This window comes from Rhinoraja longicauda, chromosome 12, assembly GCF_053455715.1.
Source record: "Rhinoraja longicauda isolate Sanriku21f chromosome 12, sRhiLon1.1, whole genome shotgun sequence".
NCBI lineage: Eukaryota > Metazoa > Chordata > Chondrichthyes > Rajiformes > Arhynchobatidae > Rhinoraja > Rhinoraja longicauda.
Window position 1 is genome coordinate 3,883,850 of NC_135964.1, and position 15,293 is coordinate 3,899,142.

Sequence of the window (15,293 nt, forward strand, 5' to 3'; positions counted from 1 at the left end):
CTCCTTGTGAATCTCCTCTGCACCCTTTCCAGATGAAGAGCATTTTTCCTATATCAGAGTGCCAGAAACTGAGCACAATACTCCTAGTATGGCCTCATCGAAGTCTTATACAACTGTAATGTAATGTCCCAACTTCTACACTAATTTCTCTGACTTCTGTAGGCCAGCATGACAAAACCCTACTGCACCAACCTATCTACTTGTTTCTATCTACTTGTAACGTTACTTTCAGAGGACAAAACACATACTCCAAGAGCCCTCTTTTCTGCAACATTCCCAGTGCCTTACCAATCACTGCATAGTCCTGTCCTGGTTTGACTTCCCAAAATTCAACACCGCACGCATATCTGAATTAAACTCCATTTGTCATTCCTCGGCCCACTTGCCCAGCTGATTAAGATTCCATTATAATTCTTGATAACCATCTTCACTGTATGACACCACCTATTTGAGTGTCATGTACATTGCAATGATGCCCTGCACTTTACACCTTTTTATAAAAACTGCTGAGAATATCATGATTATGGATTTATTAAGTTCAGGCCTGCATGGTGGCAATGTTATATATAGAGTTGCAGGATCTCCTGAATCCCACGACAAAAAGCAAAGGACAAACGACGTTTAGCCGAGCCAGGCACCTTGTGTCACTTTTATTCCAGAGCCCCTTTTACCTACATTCTCACCAATCATAACCCGTGTGGAGATAAGGCCAATTAGTGCGTCTGACCTTGGAGTTGTTATTGAGCTCTTGTGGCTGGGCCTTCTCGTGAGGTTGCTGGCAAGTCTCCAGCAGTGACAGGCTGTGTGCAAAACCGGCGTGGGCGTGAAGGTGCCACAGCTCCCCCTTCAGCCACTGAGACATACAAGGTGGCGACTACCTGGCTTTGTCCTGCCCCGTACCTGTCTGGCGGGTTGATTTTACGGCCTGATCTTGTTTGGTACTGCAGTGTGGAAGGTCTGTGACAGGAAGTGTTGGGTCTTGTGACTTCGCCGGTTTGGTGAGTGAGGTACTCGGTTGCTTCTCGACGTTTCGGTCGATGGATGCGGTGTCAGTTTTTCCGTTCCGATAGATCACACAACTTTTGGGCAGGTGTTGGATGACTTGGTAAGGGCCATTGTATGCTCGCTGAAGAGGTCGGCAGACAGCGTGGTGTCGGACTGAGACGTGCGCAGTGTTGGAGGTCAGCAGGCACGTCGCCCATTGCAGGTGTTCGCCATGTCGGTGTTGGCCTGAGTAGCTGCATAGTTCGCCGTAATCGATCAACATACCTGCTTGGATCATAGGATCTGTCTGTGGGGATTGGCTCGACAAATTCGCCGGGCAGCTTCAGAGTTGTGCTGTAAAACATTTCCGCTGACGAACATCCTACGTCTGCTTTCATCGCCGTACGAATGCCAAGCAGAACCAGAGGCAACCATTCACTCCAGTGCGACACGTCTCCGGCTGCCAGAGGGCTTTCAACTGGCGATGGAACCGTTCACTCAGGCCATTCGCTTGTGGATGATACGCAGTCGTTTGGATCCGGTCCGTACCCAAGAGGTCGGTTAGTGTTTGAAATGGCGCAGACTCGAATTGTGGTCCTCGGTCTGTTGTGACCGTACTTGGGACCCCAAAGACCGAAATCCATCGGTCAACAAAAGCCCGCGCTTTTGTTGACCGATGTTGATGACTGGGATCGCATCTTGTGAAGTGAGCAAATATGTATAGTTTCCTGACGGAGGGAGTGGGCCGACCAAGTCCAGGTGCACGTGCTCAAAACGGGTGTTCGGTATGGGAAACGCTTATACTCTAAGAGCCCTCTTTTCTACAACATTCCCAGTGATAGTCCTGTCCTGGTTTGTCTTCCCAAAATTCAACACCGCACACATATCTGAATTAAACTCCATTTGTCATTCCTCCAAACGGGTGTTCGGTACAGGAAACTCACCGAAAGGGGTCCTCGTGTGCCTGGAGATCTTGGTTTGTTGACATGGTAGACAAGTCTTCGCCCATAATCCAACGATGAAAGGCCAGATTAAACTTTCGGAGATTAGTTTTATCGTAGCCTTCTTGCCCGGATGTGATAGGTTGTGCAGTGCGCTGAAAACTTCTCAACACATCGTCCTAGGCACAAACGGCCTTGGTTTGCCAGTGGAAGTGTCACATACGATGGTTTCTCTCGTGTCACCGACAGGTACATCTTCCAATTTTAGGGCTGTATGCGTCCGGTGGTAATGGATAAAATCGTGATCAGTGTGCTGCGTGCGAACCACAGCATGAGAATCTATGAGTGTGGGCGCATTCAGAGCATCCACCGCCAGTCTTGACAGGGCATCGATAACCGGATTTGCTTTTCCCTGAATGTGCCTGATGTCTTCCACTTCCCATGCGATCTGCTCTGGAAGTCGAGCTGCTAGGAACCCGGATTTTGTCCATTGGCTCGTGACCTTGAGGGAGTGAAATGGAGCTTCTAGTATTGACAGCCACGCTCTGGCCTTGGTTGTGAAAAGAGTTGGGACGTCGAGTTTTGCTTCTTCGACTGACACCGTCACTTTTATCATCATACATTCCGTGAGTAAGTGGAAGGCTGCGTGTACCAGTTGTAGGATCAACTGAATCCCACGACAGAAAGCAAAGGACAAACGACACTTAGCCGAGCCAGACACCTTGTGTCACATTTATTCCAGAAGCCCCTTTTACCTACATTCTCACCAATCATAATCAGTGTACAGATAGGGCCAATTAGTGCGTGTGACCTTGGAGTTGTTATTGAGCTCTTGTGGCTGGACCTTCTCGCGAGGCTGCTGGCGAATCACCAGCAGTGACAGGCTGTGTGCAAAACCAATGTGGGCGTGAAGGCGCCACAGAGTCCGAGTCATATATCCCCGAAACAGGCCCTTTGGCCCATCTCATCCATGCCAATCCATGATGCCCCATCTAAACTAGTCCAATTTGCCTGTGCATGGCCTATATCATCTCTGACTCCTCTCACCCTGGCCACAAACTCTTTGAAGCACTTCCCTCTGCCGTGACAGGCTGTGTGCAAAACCACAGCCAGACATAAAAACAGCTGGAGTAACTCAGCAGGTCAGGCAGCATCTAGGAGAGAGGGAATGGGTGAGTTTTCGGGTCGAGACCTGTCTGAAGAAGGGTCTCGGCCCGAAACGTCACACATTCCCTCTCTCCTAGATGCTGCCTGACCTGCTGAGTTACTCCAGCATTTTGTGATACTATTAAAATGTTGTGTTTCAATGTGTAATAAAAACACGCAATGTTATAAATAACTGCAGTCTGTTATCGCCTAGTTGAAGCGGCCACCTTTACTCCCGCCCAACAATATCTCTTCCCCAGTTTGTGTCCCATTCCCCAATGCTTTCACTCCATAGATAAGCAATGTGAAAGTTACAAGCAATTTGCTGGCCCCTTCACCAAATAATTCAGAAACATGCCTTATGTTTGACCGAAAGAGATGATTTAAAATTTATTTTTCGGAAGATAGGTTTGTTATCCATATTCGTTGAGGTCATTGATTAGTCACACAAAAGAAAACAAATTATTTTAGGACAAAGAGGAAGATAAAAGCCACAGGCAAAAAGTGGAATAATCTGAGGCATAAAAATAATGAAGGGATTAAACAGCACAAAAGAAAAAGCAAAGAAATTCAATCATGTCATTTAAAAATATGATTTACATTTAAAATTTCATTTTGGATGTCAGAAGTTCAAATAACTGAGAAAAATCTGTTAAAATAAAATAAAAACCTTGTGAATGTGTTCGAATGAGAATCATAAAAAATACTTTATCTAATCTTGCAAACAACAACAATTGTTTAAGAGCATTAAGACTTTAACATTAAAGGTACTGATTAATAGAGCTGCCAGTTTGGCTACCATTCTGTTTTTGGATATTTTTGGATGGTCATTGTTTTATGACATACCACTTTCATCTTTTAACATATTTTAGCTGCTTCACCCTTGTAACGTGGAACAGCTCAGTGACTCATTCATATGAATTATGCACTTAGGGTAGGCACAAAAACCTGGAGTAACAGCAGGTCAATAGTCAATAGTCGTTTATTTGTCACATACACATAAATGTGCAGTGAAATGAAAAACTACCCGCAGTTCAACAATAAGACCAATAAGAATAATCAATAAAAATGCAATAACACATACAACCATAAACTAACACCAAACAAAAGAAACATCCATCACAGTGAGTCTCCTCCAGTCACCTCCTCACTGTGATGGAAGGTCAGAATGTCTTTCTCTCTTCCGCTGCCGTCTTCTCAGCAACGTCCCTGGAGAGCCGGCTGGAGGTCGGACAGGACGGTGGTGGGTGCCAGAGATCGGACAGGTCCCGGAGCTGGGCAAGTGGGCCGAGGGATGGCAAATGGAGTTAAAATCAGATAAGTGTGAAGTGTTGTATTTTGGACAGTCAAACTAGGGCAGGACTTCACAGTGAATGGTAGGGGACTGGGGAATGTGGTAGAGCAGAGTGACCTAAGAGTCCAAAGTACAAGGTGTCCTTATAGTGGTGTCACAGTATATTGGGTGATGAAGAAGGCTTTTGGTATCTTGGCCTTGACATCACTCACGCAGAGAAATTGGGCCGTTGTGTTACAGTTGTACAAGACATTGGTGGGGCCGCACTTGGAGTATTGTGTTCCATTTTGGCCATCTTGCCAAAGGAAAAATACCATTGCTGGAAAAAGTACAGAGGTCATTTACAAGGATGGTGCCAGGACTCAAGGGTCTGAGTTACAGGGAGAGGTTTGGCATGCTTGGACTTTATTCCTTGTAGTACAGGAGGCTGAGAGATGATCTTATAAAGATTTATAATTCTTGAGAGCTACAAATAGGGTGAAAGCACACAGTCATTTTTCCAGAGTAGAGAATTAGAGAGCATAAAGTGAAGGTGAGAGGGGAAAGATTTAATAGGGACCGGAGGGACAACATTTTCACACGGAGGGTGGTGGATTAATCGAACAAGCTACAGGAGGAAATCGTCGAGGCAGGTGCAGTAAAAATATTTAATAGACATTTGGACTGGTAAAAGATTTAGAGGGATATGGACCAAACATGGGGAAATGGGACTCATTTAGATGGGGCATCCTGGTTGGCATGGACAAGTTGGGCTGAAGAGTCGTTGTCAGTGTTCGATCAATTGCTGCTTCAGCAGAAAAGACTCTTTGGGTCAGGAAAGAAAAAGATGAAAGGGTTGTGTCAAGTCTTCGCCTTGAACGGATTACAATAACCACACATTCAACATCACTGAACACAAACGTGCTGTTTCATTCCCTCATCAGTTATTTTCCGCAGGAGACACATTTCAATACAAAGTCACTTACCATGACAGGTTGGTATTTCTATGGCTCCAGAAGCATTGAAAATGCCATAGAATTGGGAGTGGTTGATGGAGGCAGGAGAGCAACCAAAGGGTCAAGATCTTGTGAGATTGCTGAACGAGAAATGGGTGGTGTGGCTGGTCGTCGAAAATGTTGACATTGTCCATGGAATGGGTGGTGTGGCTGGTCATAGAAGATGTTGTCGGCTTGTACTCGCTGGAATTTAGAAGATTGAGGGGAGATCTTATAGAAACTTACAAAATTCTTAAGGGGTTCGACAGGCTAGATGCAGGAAGATTATTCCCGATGTTGGGGAAGTCCAGAACAAGGGGTCACAGTTTAAGGATAAGGGGTCTTTTAGGACCGAGATGAGAAAGTTTTTTTTCACACAGAGAGTGGTGAATCTGTGGAATTCTCTGCCACAGAAGGTAGTTGAGGCCAGTTCATTGGCTATATTTAAGAGGGAGTTAGATGTTGCCCTTGTGGCTAAAGGGATCAGGGGGTATGGAGAGAAGGCAGGTACAGGATACTGAGTTGGATGATCAGCCATGATCATATTAAATGGCTCGAAGGGCCGAATGGCCTACTCCTGCACTTATTTTCTATGTTTCTATGTTGACATTGTCCATGAAATGTTACTTTGAATATGGAGACTGGGGGCAGTGGGATGGTGAAAGGCGATGGCCAGAGCAACTGTATTCTTGCTCTGTCGCAGTGGAGAGGGGTTGGGGGCAGAGATGTGGGAAATAGATTAGATGAAGTCAAGGGCATTTTTAATATGGTGAAGGGTCAGGAAACCTTGGCTCAGGAAGAAGGAAAGACGGCTCAAGGGGAACTGTGTCGCCAGAGCAGCTAGCTTCTTCTTGCGTTTGAGGCAGCAGGAGTTATGAAGCTGCTCCAGCTTCTGCTGTCTTTGTTTATGGTCGTTCGCCTGTCTGAGGTCAGTTGACAGGGCTCACCACGGGGAGGTCGACAACGTGAGACCCACCAGAGCAGCTATGATGGAGGCAGATGGACTGGGATGAGCAAAGGGAAAGTGAGAAAGCTAAAATAATATGTTAGAGACGGTAAAGGCCATTCGCTCGCCCTGACCACAGGCAAACAGCCAGCAAACCCACTAATCCCTCCAGCTCTCGCCCCCCTCTCGGATCTCTCTCCCCCACCACCCCCTTCTCTCTCACCTCCACCACCCGCCTTTCCTTGCATTAGTTGGCAGCTGGAGGACCTGGGACGCCAGCTGTGGTCCCCTGTCTCCACGGATGCTGCCTGGTCCACCGAGCAATGGTCTCATTCACCCCCACACTGTCCCTTCACGTTCAGCACAACTCCCAGACCGCCACTCCCGACTGGAGAACTTTCAAACGTCCCCGCGGCACAAAGTCTAGCTCGTCTGTGCTATTGCCAGTGTGGAGTAGTGCCTTAAATCATCGACTCATTGGCTGCCGGGACTGGTCCACCTTTACCCTCAGATGTCCTTTCCCAATCAGTGCTTCCTTGGGATGTAGCGGCGAGAGGGAGGAGCAGGAGGAGGAGGGGTGTGTGTGTGTGTGTGTGGTTGTGGCTGTTGTGAGTGGACTTATTCAGTGTTGGACACGTTGTGACTGGGCTCGCAGGGTGTTGAGACTGGACTTGCTGGGTGTGTGCTTGTTGTGACTGGGCTCGCAGCCGGAGTGCAGGGGACCCAGGGCAGTGTCCGGCTCCTCACCGGGACAGGTTCGTGTCCCCAGCCCACAGGTGCGTGCCCCCAGCCCGCAGGTGCGTGCCCCCAGCCCGCAGGTGCGTGCCCCCAGCCCGCAGGTGCGCGTCCCCAGCCCACAGGTGCGTGTCCCCAGTCCACAGGTGCGCGTCCCCAGCCCACAGGTGCGTGCCCCCAGCCCACAGGTGCGTGTCCCCAGCCCACAGGTGCGCGCCCCCAGCCCACAGGTGCGTGTCCCCAGCCCACAGGTGCGTGCCCCCAGCCCACAGGTGCGTGTCCCCAGCCCACAGGTGCGCGTCCCCAGCCCACAGGTGCGCGTCCCCAGCCCACAGGTGCGTGCCCCCAGCCCGCAGGTGCGTGCCCCCAGCCCACAGGTGCGTGCCCCCAGCCCACAGGTGCGTGCCCCCAGCCCGCAGGTGCGCGTCCCCAGCCCACAGGTGCGTGTCCCCAGCCCACAGGTGCGTGTCCCCAGCCCACAGGTGCACGTCCCCAGCCCGGGGCTGGGACTGGGACTGGGCTGAGGCTGGGACTGAGCCTTAGGCTGGGGGTGGGACTGGGGCTGGGACTGAGGTTGGGGCTGAGGCTGGGACTGGGGCTGAGCCGGCGATGGTGAGCTCCATACTACAGATTGTCAGCCTGTCTCTGGGGGTGATCGGCTTGGTGGGGACGTGTGCGGTGACCGGGCTGCCCCAGTGGAGGGTGACCGCCTTCATCGGGGAGAACCTGGTGGTGTTTGAGAGCCGCTGGGAGGGTTTGTGGATGAGCTGTGTGAGGCATGTGAACATACGCATGCAGTGTAAGATCTACGACTCACTGCTGGCGCTGGGTCCTGAGCTACAAGCTGGACGTTCCCTGATGTGTACCGCTGTGGTGCTGGAGTTCTTCACCATCCTACTGGCCGCACTGGGCATGAAGTGTACCCGCAGCCCAGTGCACAGCCAGCCGATGAAAGGCAGGCTCCTGCTAGCAGCCGGCATCATGTTCATCCTCACCGGCATCCTGGTGCTGATCCCCGTGTCCTGGGTGGGCAACGCCATCATCACCAACTTCTACAACCCGCTGGTTCCCAACGCGCAGAAACGTGAGCTGGGGGAAGCGCTGTTCATCGGCTGGGCGACCGCCGGCTTGTTGGTGGCTGCAGGAGCCATCCTCTGCTGCTCTTGCCCTTGCCCTCCAGAAGGACACACAACTCACCGTCACTCACCTGCACACAGTGGGAAATACAAGCCGCCTCAGCCAACGCCGAGAGTGCCCAGCATGTACTCCAAAAGCGAATTCGTGTAAGGCACTGAAACCTGCCACTGATGTACAGACAGACCTTCCAGTCCAAAGGACAGAGTCTGGGAGAACTACAAACCCCAGCAAAACCAAGACACCAGGATTGTTCATCAGTACATCAGTCTGAAGACCCGAAACTTCACCCATCCCTTCTCTCCTGAGATGCTGAGTTACTCCAGAACTTTGTGAATAGATGTGTGTATTTTATAATCTTTGTAAAGCATCTCTATCAAACAGATTAAAGAAGGCGACTTTTATTTTTTAAATTGCAACGTATTTAATAATCAAATATTTAACGGCTTGAAATGGTCCTGTGATCGTTTTTACGTTATCTGTGTGATAGCTTTAAAAAAATAAATAAATCGTAGTTTTGGAAAATTGATGCAGTTCTGCGGGGGCAATACTCTTCGTTAATGTTTTATTGCATTTGATAAATTATCTGTACTTGTATTTTCTATGGATTACGTGACAGTGAATAAGATAGTGCTTCCTGTTGAACCACAGGAATATAATCAGGTTATAAATAATTAAAATAACTTTATTCTTTGAAAAACAATCGACTGTATCATTTGCTGGAACGAGTGCCCCTGTTTGAATATCTTGCACATTTGCACATTCTTAAAAGAAAAATCAATTTTCAGATAGTGTAAGAAAATAACTGCAGATGCTGGTACAAATCGAAGGTATTTATTCACAAAATGCTGGAGTAACTCAGCTGAAGAAGGGTCTCGACCCGAAACGTCACCCATTCCTTCTCTCCCGAGATGCTGCCTGACCTGCTGAGTTACTCCAGCATTTTGTGAATAAATCTCTTCGTGGCATTTTGAGATGTTGGCGTTCTTCCTTAGCCACTGTTTTCTGGTTGCCCTGGGTTATGGTCAGTCTGGTTAATGAGTGATTTCTTTCCAGATTTCCATTTTGTGACCTTTGGGAAATAATTGCCAGTGGCAACTAAGGAGGCAGCCGAGGCAGATCACCTTCTTTCCAAAAACTCTTCTATTGAGGAAAGTATTTGGCGGCCTCACGGTTCTGCGCTAAAGCAAGCAACCATACCTGTGAAGCCTAATAACAGCAATTGACTACTTCAATGGCTTTTCCTTTGGTCTTAAGGGACACATGCATTGGCATTGTACATGGGATAATAATAAAACTGAATCTAAATCAAAACCTACCTGTGATCCTAAAATATACTGTAACTACTTCCAGCATTTGCGATGTCTTGTGTCTCCAAGGTGACCACTGATTAGATTTGGGTTCCAATGGGATATGTAATGTGACTTGTAGTTGAGTTTGTAAATTAAGTCGGCTAGTTTCATTTCAATGCAAATTCTTAGCTTGTATCCTGACAGCGAATTCACAGCCGTCTCTGATGTTTTATGGGTTCCCGAAGCAGCCTGCGTAAAGGTGTGGTTTGGGTCATTTCCCAGTGTTGTGGATTGTCTAAACCTTTTCACCACATTCACATTTGTGGTGAACTCGAGGTGGTGTTGAAACTCGAGGTGGTGTTATCTCAGTGTGGAAGGAAAGGGGATAAGTTTGAAATGAGTTTGTTGTGTTTATTAGGAACTGCAGCTTCGCATAAAACTGGCAGACTGATGCTTGCAAACAATGGTAGTCAAGGTGAGGCGCTGAGTTGGACAATAGACAATAGGTGCAGGAGTAGGCCAGTCGCTCCAGTCTTTCAACATACGACAGTCCCGCCATTCCGGGAATTAACCTAGTAAACCTACGCTGCACGCCCTCAATAGCAAGAATATCCTTCCTCAAATTTGGAGACCAAAACGGCACACAGTACTCCAGGTGCGGTCTCACTAGGGCCCTGTACAACTGCAGAAGGACCTCTTTGCTCCTATACTCAACTCCTCTTGTTATGAAGGCCAACATTCCATTGGCTTTCTTCACTGCCTGCTGTACCTGCATGCTTCCTTTCAGTGACTGATGCACTAGGACACCCAAATCACGTTGTACGTCCCTTTTTCCTAACTTGACACCATTCAGATAATAATCTGTCTTCCTATTCTTACCACCAAAGTGGATAACCTCACACTTATCCACATTAAACTGCATCTGCCATGCATCCGCCCACTCACACAACCTGTCCAAGTCTTAAGCAAGTCTGAGACTGTGTTTGTTGCTGTTCTTAGGTGGGAGTCAAACAAATACACCTACAAGCTGCTTGCCCACTCAGGGACAGACCACTCAACATCTCAATGGCATTCAGTTTTTACATCCTTTCGCTTCCATGTATCGCTTTGTCTGGGGTTAGTGAAACAGAATATACTGTCGTTTTTCACATCAATCATGCTTCAGTTTCTCAATGACTGTAGTCTGCAGAAATCTAAACCAATACAGAGGGAACAGCGAGTGAACCATTGTACTGAGTCTGAAGAAGAGTTCCAACCTATTCCCTCCACAGCTGCTGCCTGACCTGCTGAGTTTCTCCAGCACTTTGTGTTTTGTGTCAGGAATCTCTGTTTCCTCACATTAGCTGAATATGTCTGAAGGTTTGCGAACTGACCTAACTTTGGGCAACAAATGCTTCTGGTGAGTTTTTAAGTGTTCATTACGTTATCCTGAAGAATATGTATACTTGAAAGTTAATTTTGCCTTTGTTGCAATCAGATCAGGCTAGTATGTCGCATTCCATCCGAGCTCAGCAGCAGTAATCCTTTAGATATTGTACACCAATGTTGTAACAGTATGCCACTGTAAATTGACCCTTGAGTGTCGGTGAATGGTAGAACCTGTGGAGATGTGATACGAATGTGGGAATAGTCTAGATAGATGATTAACAGTCTGCACAGATTCAATGGGTCGAAGGGCCTGTTTCCATTTGTTGTGGTTTATTTTGGAGATACACCGTGGAAACAGGCCCTTCGGCCCACCGAGTCCGTGCCGACTATCAATCATCCCATACACAGACACTAGGGACAATTTACAATTCACAGAAACCAATTAACCTATACACATGTAGATCTTTGGAGTGTGGGAGGAAACCGAAACACCCGGAGAAAATGCACATGGTCACAAGGAGAACGTACAAACTCCATACAGACAGCACCCATAGTCAGGATTGAACCGGGATCTCTGGCGCTATAAGGCACCAACTCTACTGCTGTGCCACAGTGCCACCCGTGGTTCTGCAGAGGTCCAGCTGTTGGTAGACACTGTGATAGCAGCGAGAGTAAGTCACAGATAAGCGAACCTCACGTGCGGAGAGCATGACAGGGAGGCAGATCAACACCTGTAATGAATTACGGCGTAAAAGGGTTTCAGATCCCAAGATGCAATTAGAGATATTAAGGGACGGTGGTGCAGTTCGGAGAGTTGTTGCCTCACAGTGCTAGGGATCCGAGTTAGATTCTGACCTCTTCGGTGTGGTCTTTGCATCTACTCCCTGTGACCGCATGGGTTTATCCGGGTGCTCCGGTTTCCTCCCACATCCCCAAGACCTACAGGTTTGCAGGTTAATTGGCCGCTGAAAATTGGCCCCAGTGTGATATGAAATTGGGATAATGTCAAACATGTGTGAACGGGTGACAGATGGTCAATGTGTACTCAGTGGGCCGCACGACGGGCCTGTTTCCATGCTGTATCAATCACTCAATCAATCAACTAGTTAGTCTTCCCCATGTCTACGGGGCGCAGTAGAAATGTTACTAGAATGGCAGCTACTAAAATGATTTGAAAAAGTTATAGTTTGGGCCAATGTTTGAATCCTGGAGCAATTCAATAACCATTCAAATTCTCATTTTATTGCCCATACCACATCTGAGTGTGAAGTGTGAGGTGTTCAGGGGAAGGTTCATTTGTTTCGGTTGCAGTGTTCCCCAGGTAATTCATGAAGCTACACAAACATTGTGCGTGGATTGAATAATTTCAATTTTCGCCATGAGAGGGGAGGGTAAGATCTCCAGGAGACACACACAATGGTTTTGTGAGCGATCTGGACTCGAGGAGTGTTCTAAGATTCAAAGGTATTTTATTGTCACATGTACCAATTAAGGTACAGTGATATTTGATTTACCACGATTTACTACTGAATTGGATAAACATATGAAAAATAACTGAAAGACCCAGTGATTAATAGTGTATAGTTTGGATGAAGCCTCTTCCTTTGCATTTAGACTTCAGAGATACAGCGCGGAAACAGGCCCTTCGGCCCATCGAATCCGGTGATCACCCATACACCAACACTTTCCTGCACACTAAGGGACAATTTACAATTTTTACCAATTAGCCAATAAACCTCTGCATCTTTGGAGTGTGGGAGGAAACCGGAGCATCTGGAGAAAACCCACGTGGTCACAGGGAGAATGTACAAACTCCACACAGAGCATGGTCAACACGTACTTTGTCAGAGTGGAATTGGTGAGATTGCAGCCACAGGACAAGTATTGGAAAATGACAAGTGCAAGGAGAATAGGTTAGTTCCATTTAGAGATATAGTGTGGAAACAGGCCCTTCAGCACACTGAGTCCATGCTGACCAGCGATCCCCACACACTAACACTATGTAAGATTTGAGAAGTTTTCCCTCATTCTGAAAGCAACACAAAACCAAAGAGCTGCAGTTTGGACATTTTAAACGGGAGACTGGGGCTGATAGCGGAGAAAGGCTGCGGTCGTTTTTTTCCAAGGGACCAGCCACAAAAGCAAAAACCTTACAGCCCAGTCTCTAGGTTTCTGCAAAGCCACGGCCAGAACAATGGATGGGTATTGGCCATGCAGAAGCTTGCGAAACCAGGTCAAAGTCCAGACACTGGGGCACTGACATCAGCATACTCACAATGCCCCAAGCCGACCTACACAGTTAATCTCGTTAAGGGGGCACAATAGCCCATAGAAAACTACCTGGTAGGTGATGGGAAACCAGTTAAACCCATCACCTCGCAACGAAATACCAATTAACAACGTCTGGCCATCCCCGGTATCCCCGGACATAAGCGCAGATCAGAGAGAAAACTCATACATATCTTTTTAAACAAAGAGATTCCAAGATCTGGCGGGAGATAGGACGGGTCAGAATAGTATAACTGGCCACGACTTTTGGGTTTTAAACTCAAGAAGAAAACCTGCAAGGAACGCACGCAGAGAAAACCTGGTTGCAAGAAACGGACGCAAGAAGGAAGTCAAACGAATGCAGGAGGAAGAAAAGACAGGCAAGAAGAACGGATGCAAGAGAGAGGAACAGGCACGCAACTCGAGAAGAAATACTGCAAAACGAACAGCCAGTAACCCCAGTAATAGCCCCATGGTGAGCATGCACCCCGATCTTGCATATCCTGGACATAGTTTAGTGTAGAGGGGAGGGTGGTTTGAATAAACGTTGGGTGTGTAAAGAAATATGTGTTGGTCAATTTTGCGATGTGTCGTACGTTCCCCATCTTACAGTCATGTATATGTCTTGTAGAACTGTGTGTTTAAGAATTCAGAGAAAAAGGTATTCGTGTATATGTCTTGTAGAACTGTGCGTTTTATGATTCATAAGTCAAAGGTATTCATGTGATTCAATATGTGTTTTATAGATATGTCGTATAGAAATGTATAAGTATTCATGGACAATAGTCCCAAATGCTAAATAAAAGCCTTTTCCATTTAAACCCTGGTTTTCAAATCTGGTCTGGTTGAGTTTTTCTGCACTATCAACGCTCCTGCATCTAAGTCCAGTGTCTAGAACCGTAGGGGGTGAGTGGGTCGAACCACTCACGGGGAACCAGTGTGCACGGCCTGGTCAAGGGATCAGAGCAAGGCACGGGGACCTTAGGTCGGGCGAAAGCTCGGCGCAGAAACCCCTTACAACTATCCTACACAAACTAGGGCCAATTTATTATTTTACCAAGCCAATCAATCTACAAACCTGTATGTCTTTGGAGTGTGGGAGGAACCCGGAGATCACGGGGAAAACCCACACAGGGCATGGGGAGAACGTTCAAACTCCATACAGACAGCAGCCGTTGTCGGGATCGAACCCGATTCCCTGGTGCTTCGGCATCAACTCTACCGCTGAGCCACTGTGCCACCTGATAAAACAAAATACAGGCTGACACATTATGCCCTCCCAGGGCAACACTGCTGTTTTAGAGGTACCACCTTTCAAGAAATGACTTTAACTCCTTTGGATAGGAATAAAAGCTCCAATGGAGCTACTTAAAGCAGAGGGTTCTGCAGGAGCTTTGCTTTCTTTTCTCTTTCATAGAAACATAGAAACATAGAAACATAGAAAATAGGTGCAGGAGTAGGCCATTCGTCCCTTCTAGCCTGCACCGCCATTCAATATGATCATGGCTGATCATCCAGCTCAGTAACCTGTACCTGCCTTCTCTCCATACCCCCTGATCCCTTTAGCCACAAGGGCCACATCTAACTCCCTCTTAAATATAGCCAATGAACTGGCCTCAACTACCTTCTGTGGCAGAGAATTCCACAGACTCGCCACTCCCTTTCAATTAACAAGAAAATAATCCCAAATGAACTGATTTGCTGTCTTGGTGTTTACAAAATGAGCCAAATTGGCTGCATATGATGACAGTTTTTTAACCAGTATGCTTCAAATGTGTAGGAAGGAACTGCAGATGTTGGTTTAACCCGAAGATAGACACAAAATGCTGGAGTAACTCAGCAGGTCAAGCAGCATCTCTGGAGAGAAGGAATGGGTGACGTTTCGGATCGAGTCTGAAGAAAGGCCTCGACCCGAAATGTCACCCATTCCTTCTCTCCGGAGATGCTGCCTGACCCGCTGAGTTACTCCAGCATTTTGTGTCTATGATGATATGCACTATTGCTCTCTAAAAGTCATTGAATGGGCTGAGCCTGTGTTTGACGGTGTGGTTTTTGAACTGGTGAGTTTGTTACCTTGTCCATGGAGGATGAATGTGACATTGGAATGAGTATATAATGTTGGCTAGTGCTGGGCTGGGGCAGGCCAGGGAGAAGAAGCTATGGTTACTATATTTTGTGCTGTATATTCCAAGGGATTGTTATGTAGCGATA

General features: G+C 47.3%; 1 protein-coding gene across 1 annotated transcript; it reads left to right on the plus strand.

Annotated features, from left to right (window-relative positions):
• Positions 1–7,379: 7,379 nt before the first annotated feature.
• On the plus strand, positions 7,380–8,693 carry LOC144598478 (claudin-8-like). Its single transcript, XM_078408623.1, has one exon. The coding sequence runs from the start codon at positions 7,630–7,632 to the stop codon at positions 8,305–8,307; it is 678 nt and encodes a 225-aa protein (XP_078264749.1). The 5' UTR covers positions 7,380–7,629; the 3' UTR covers positions 8,308–8,693.
• The last annotated feature ends 6,600 nt before the right edge of the window (positions 8,694–15,293 follow it).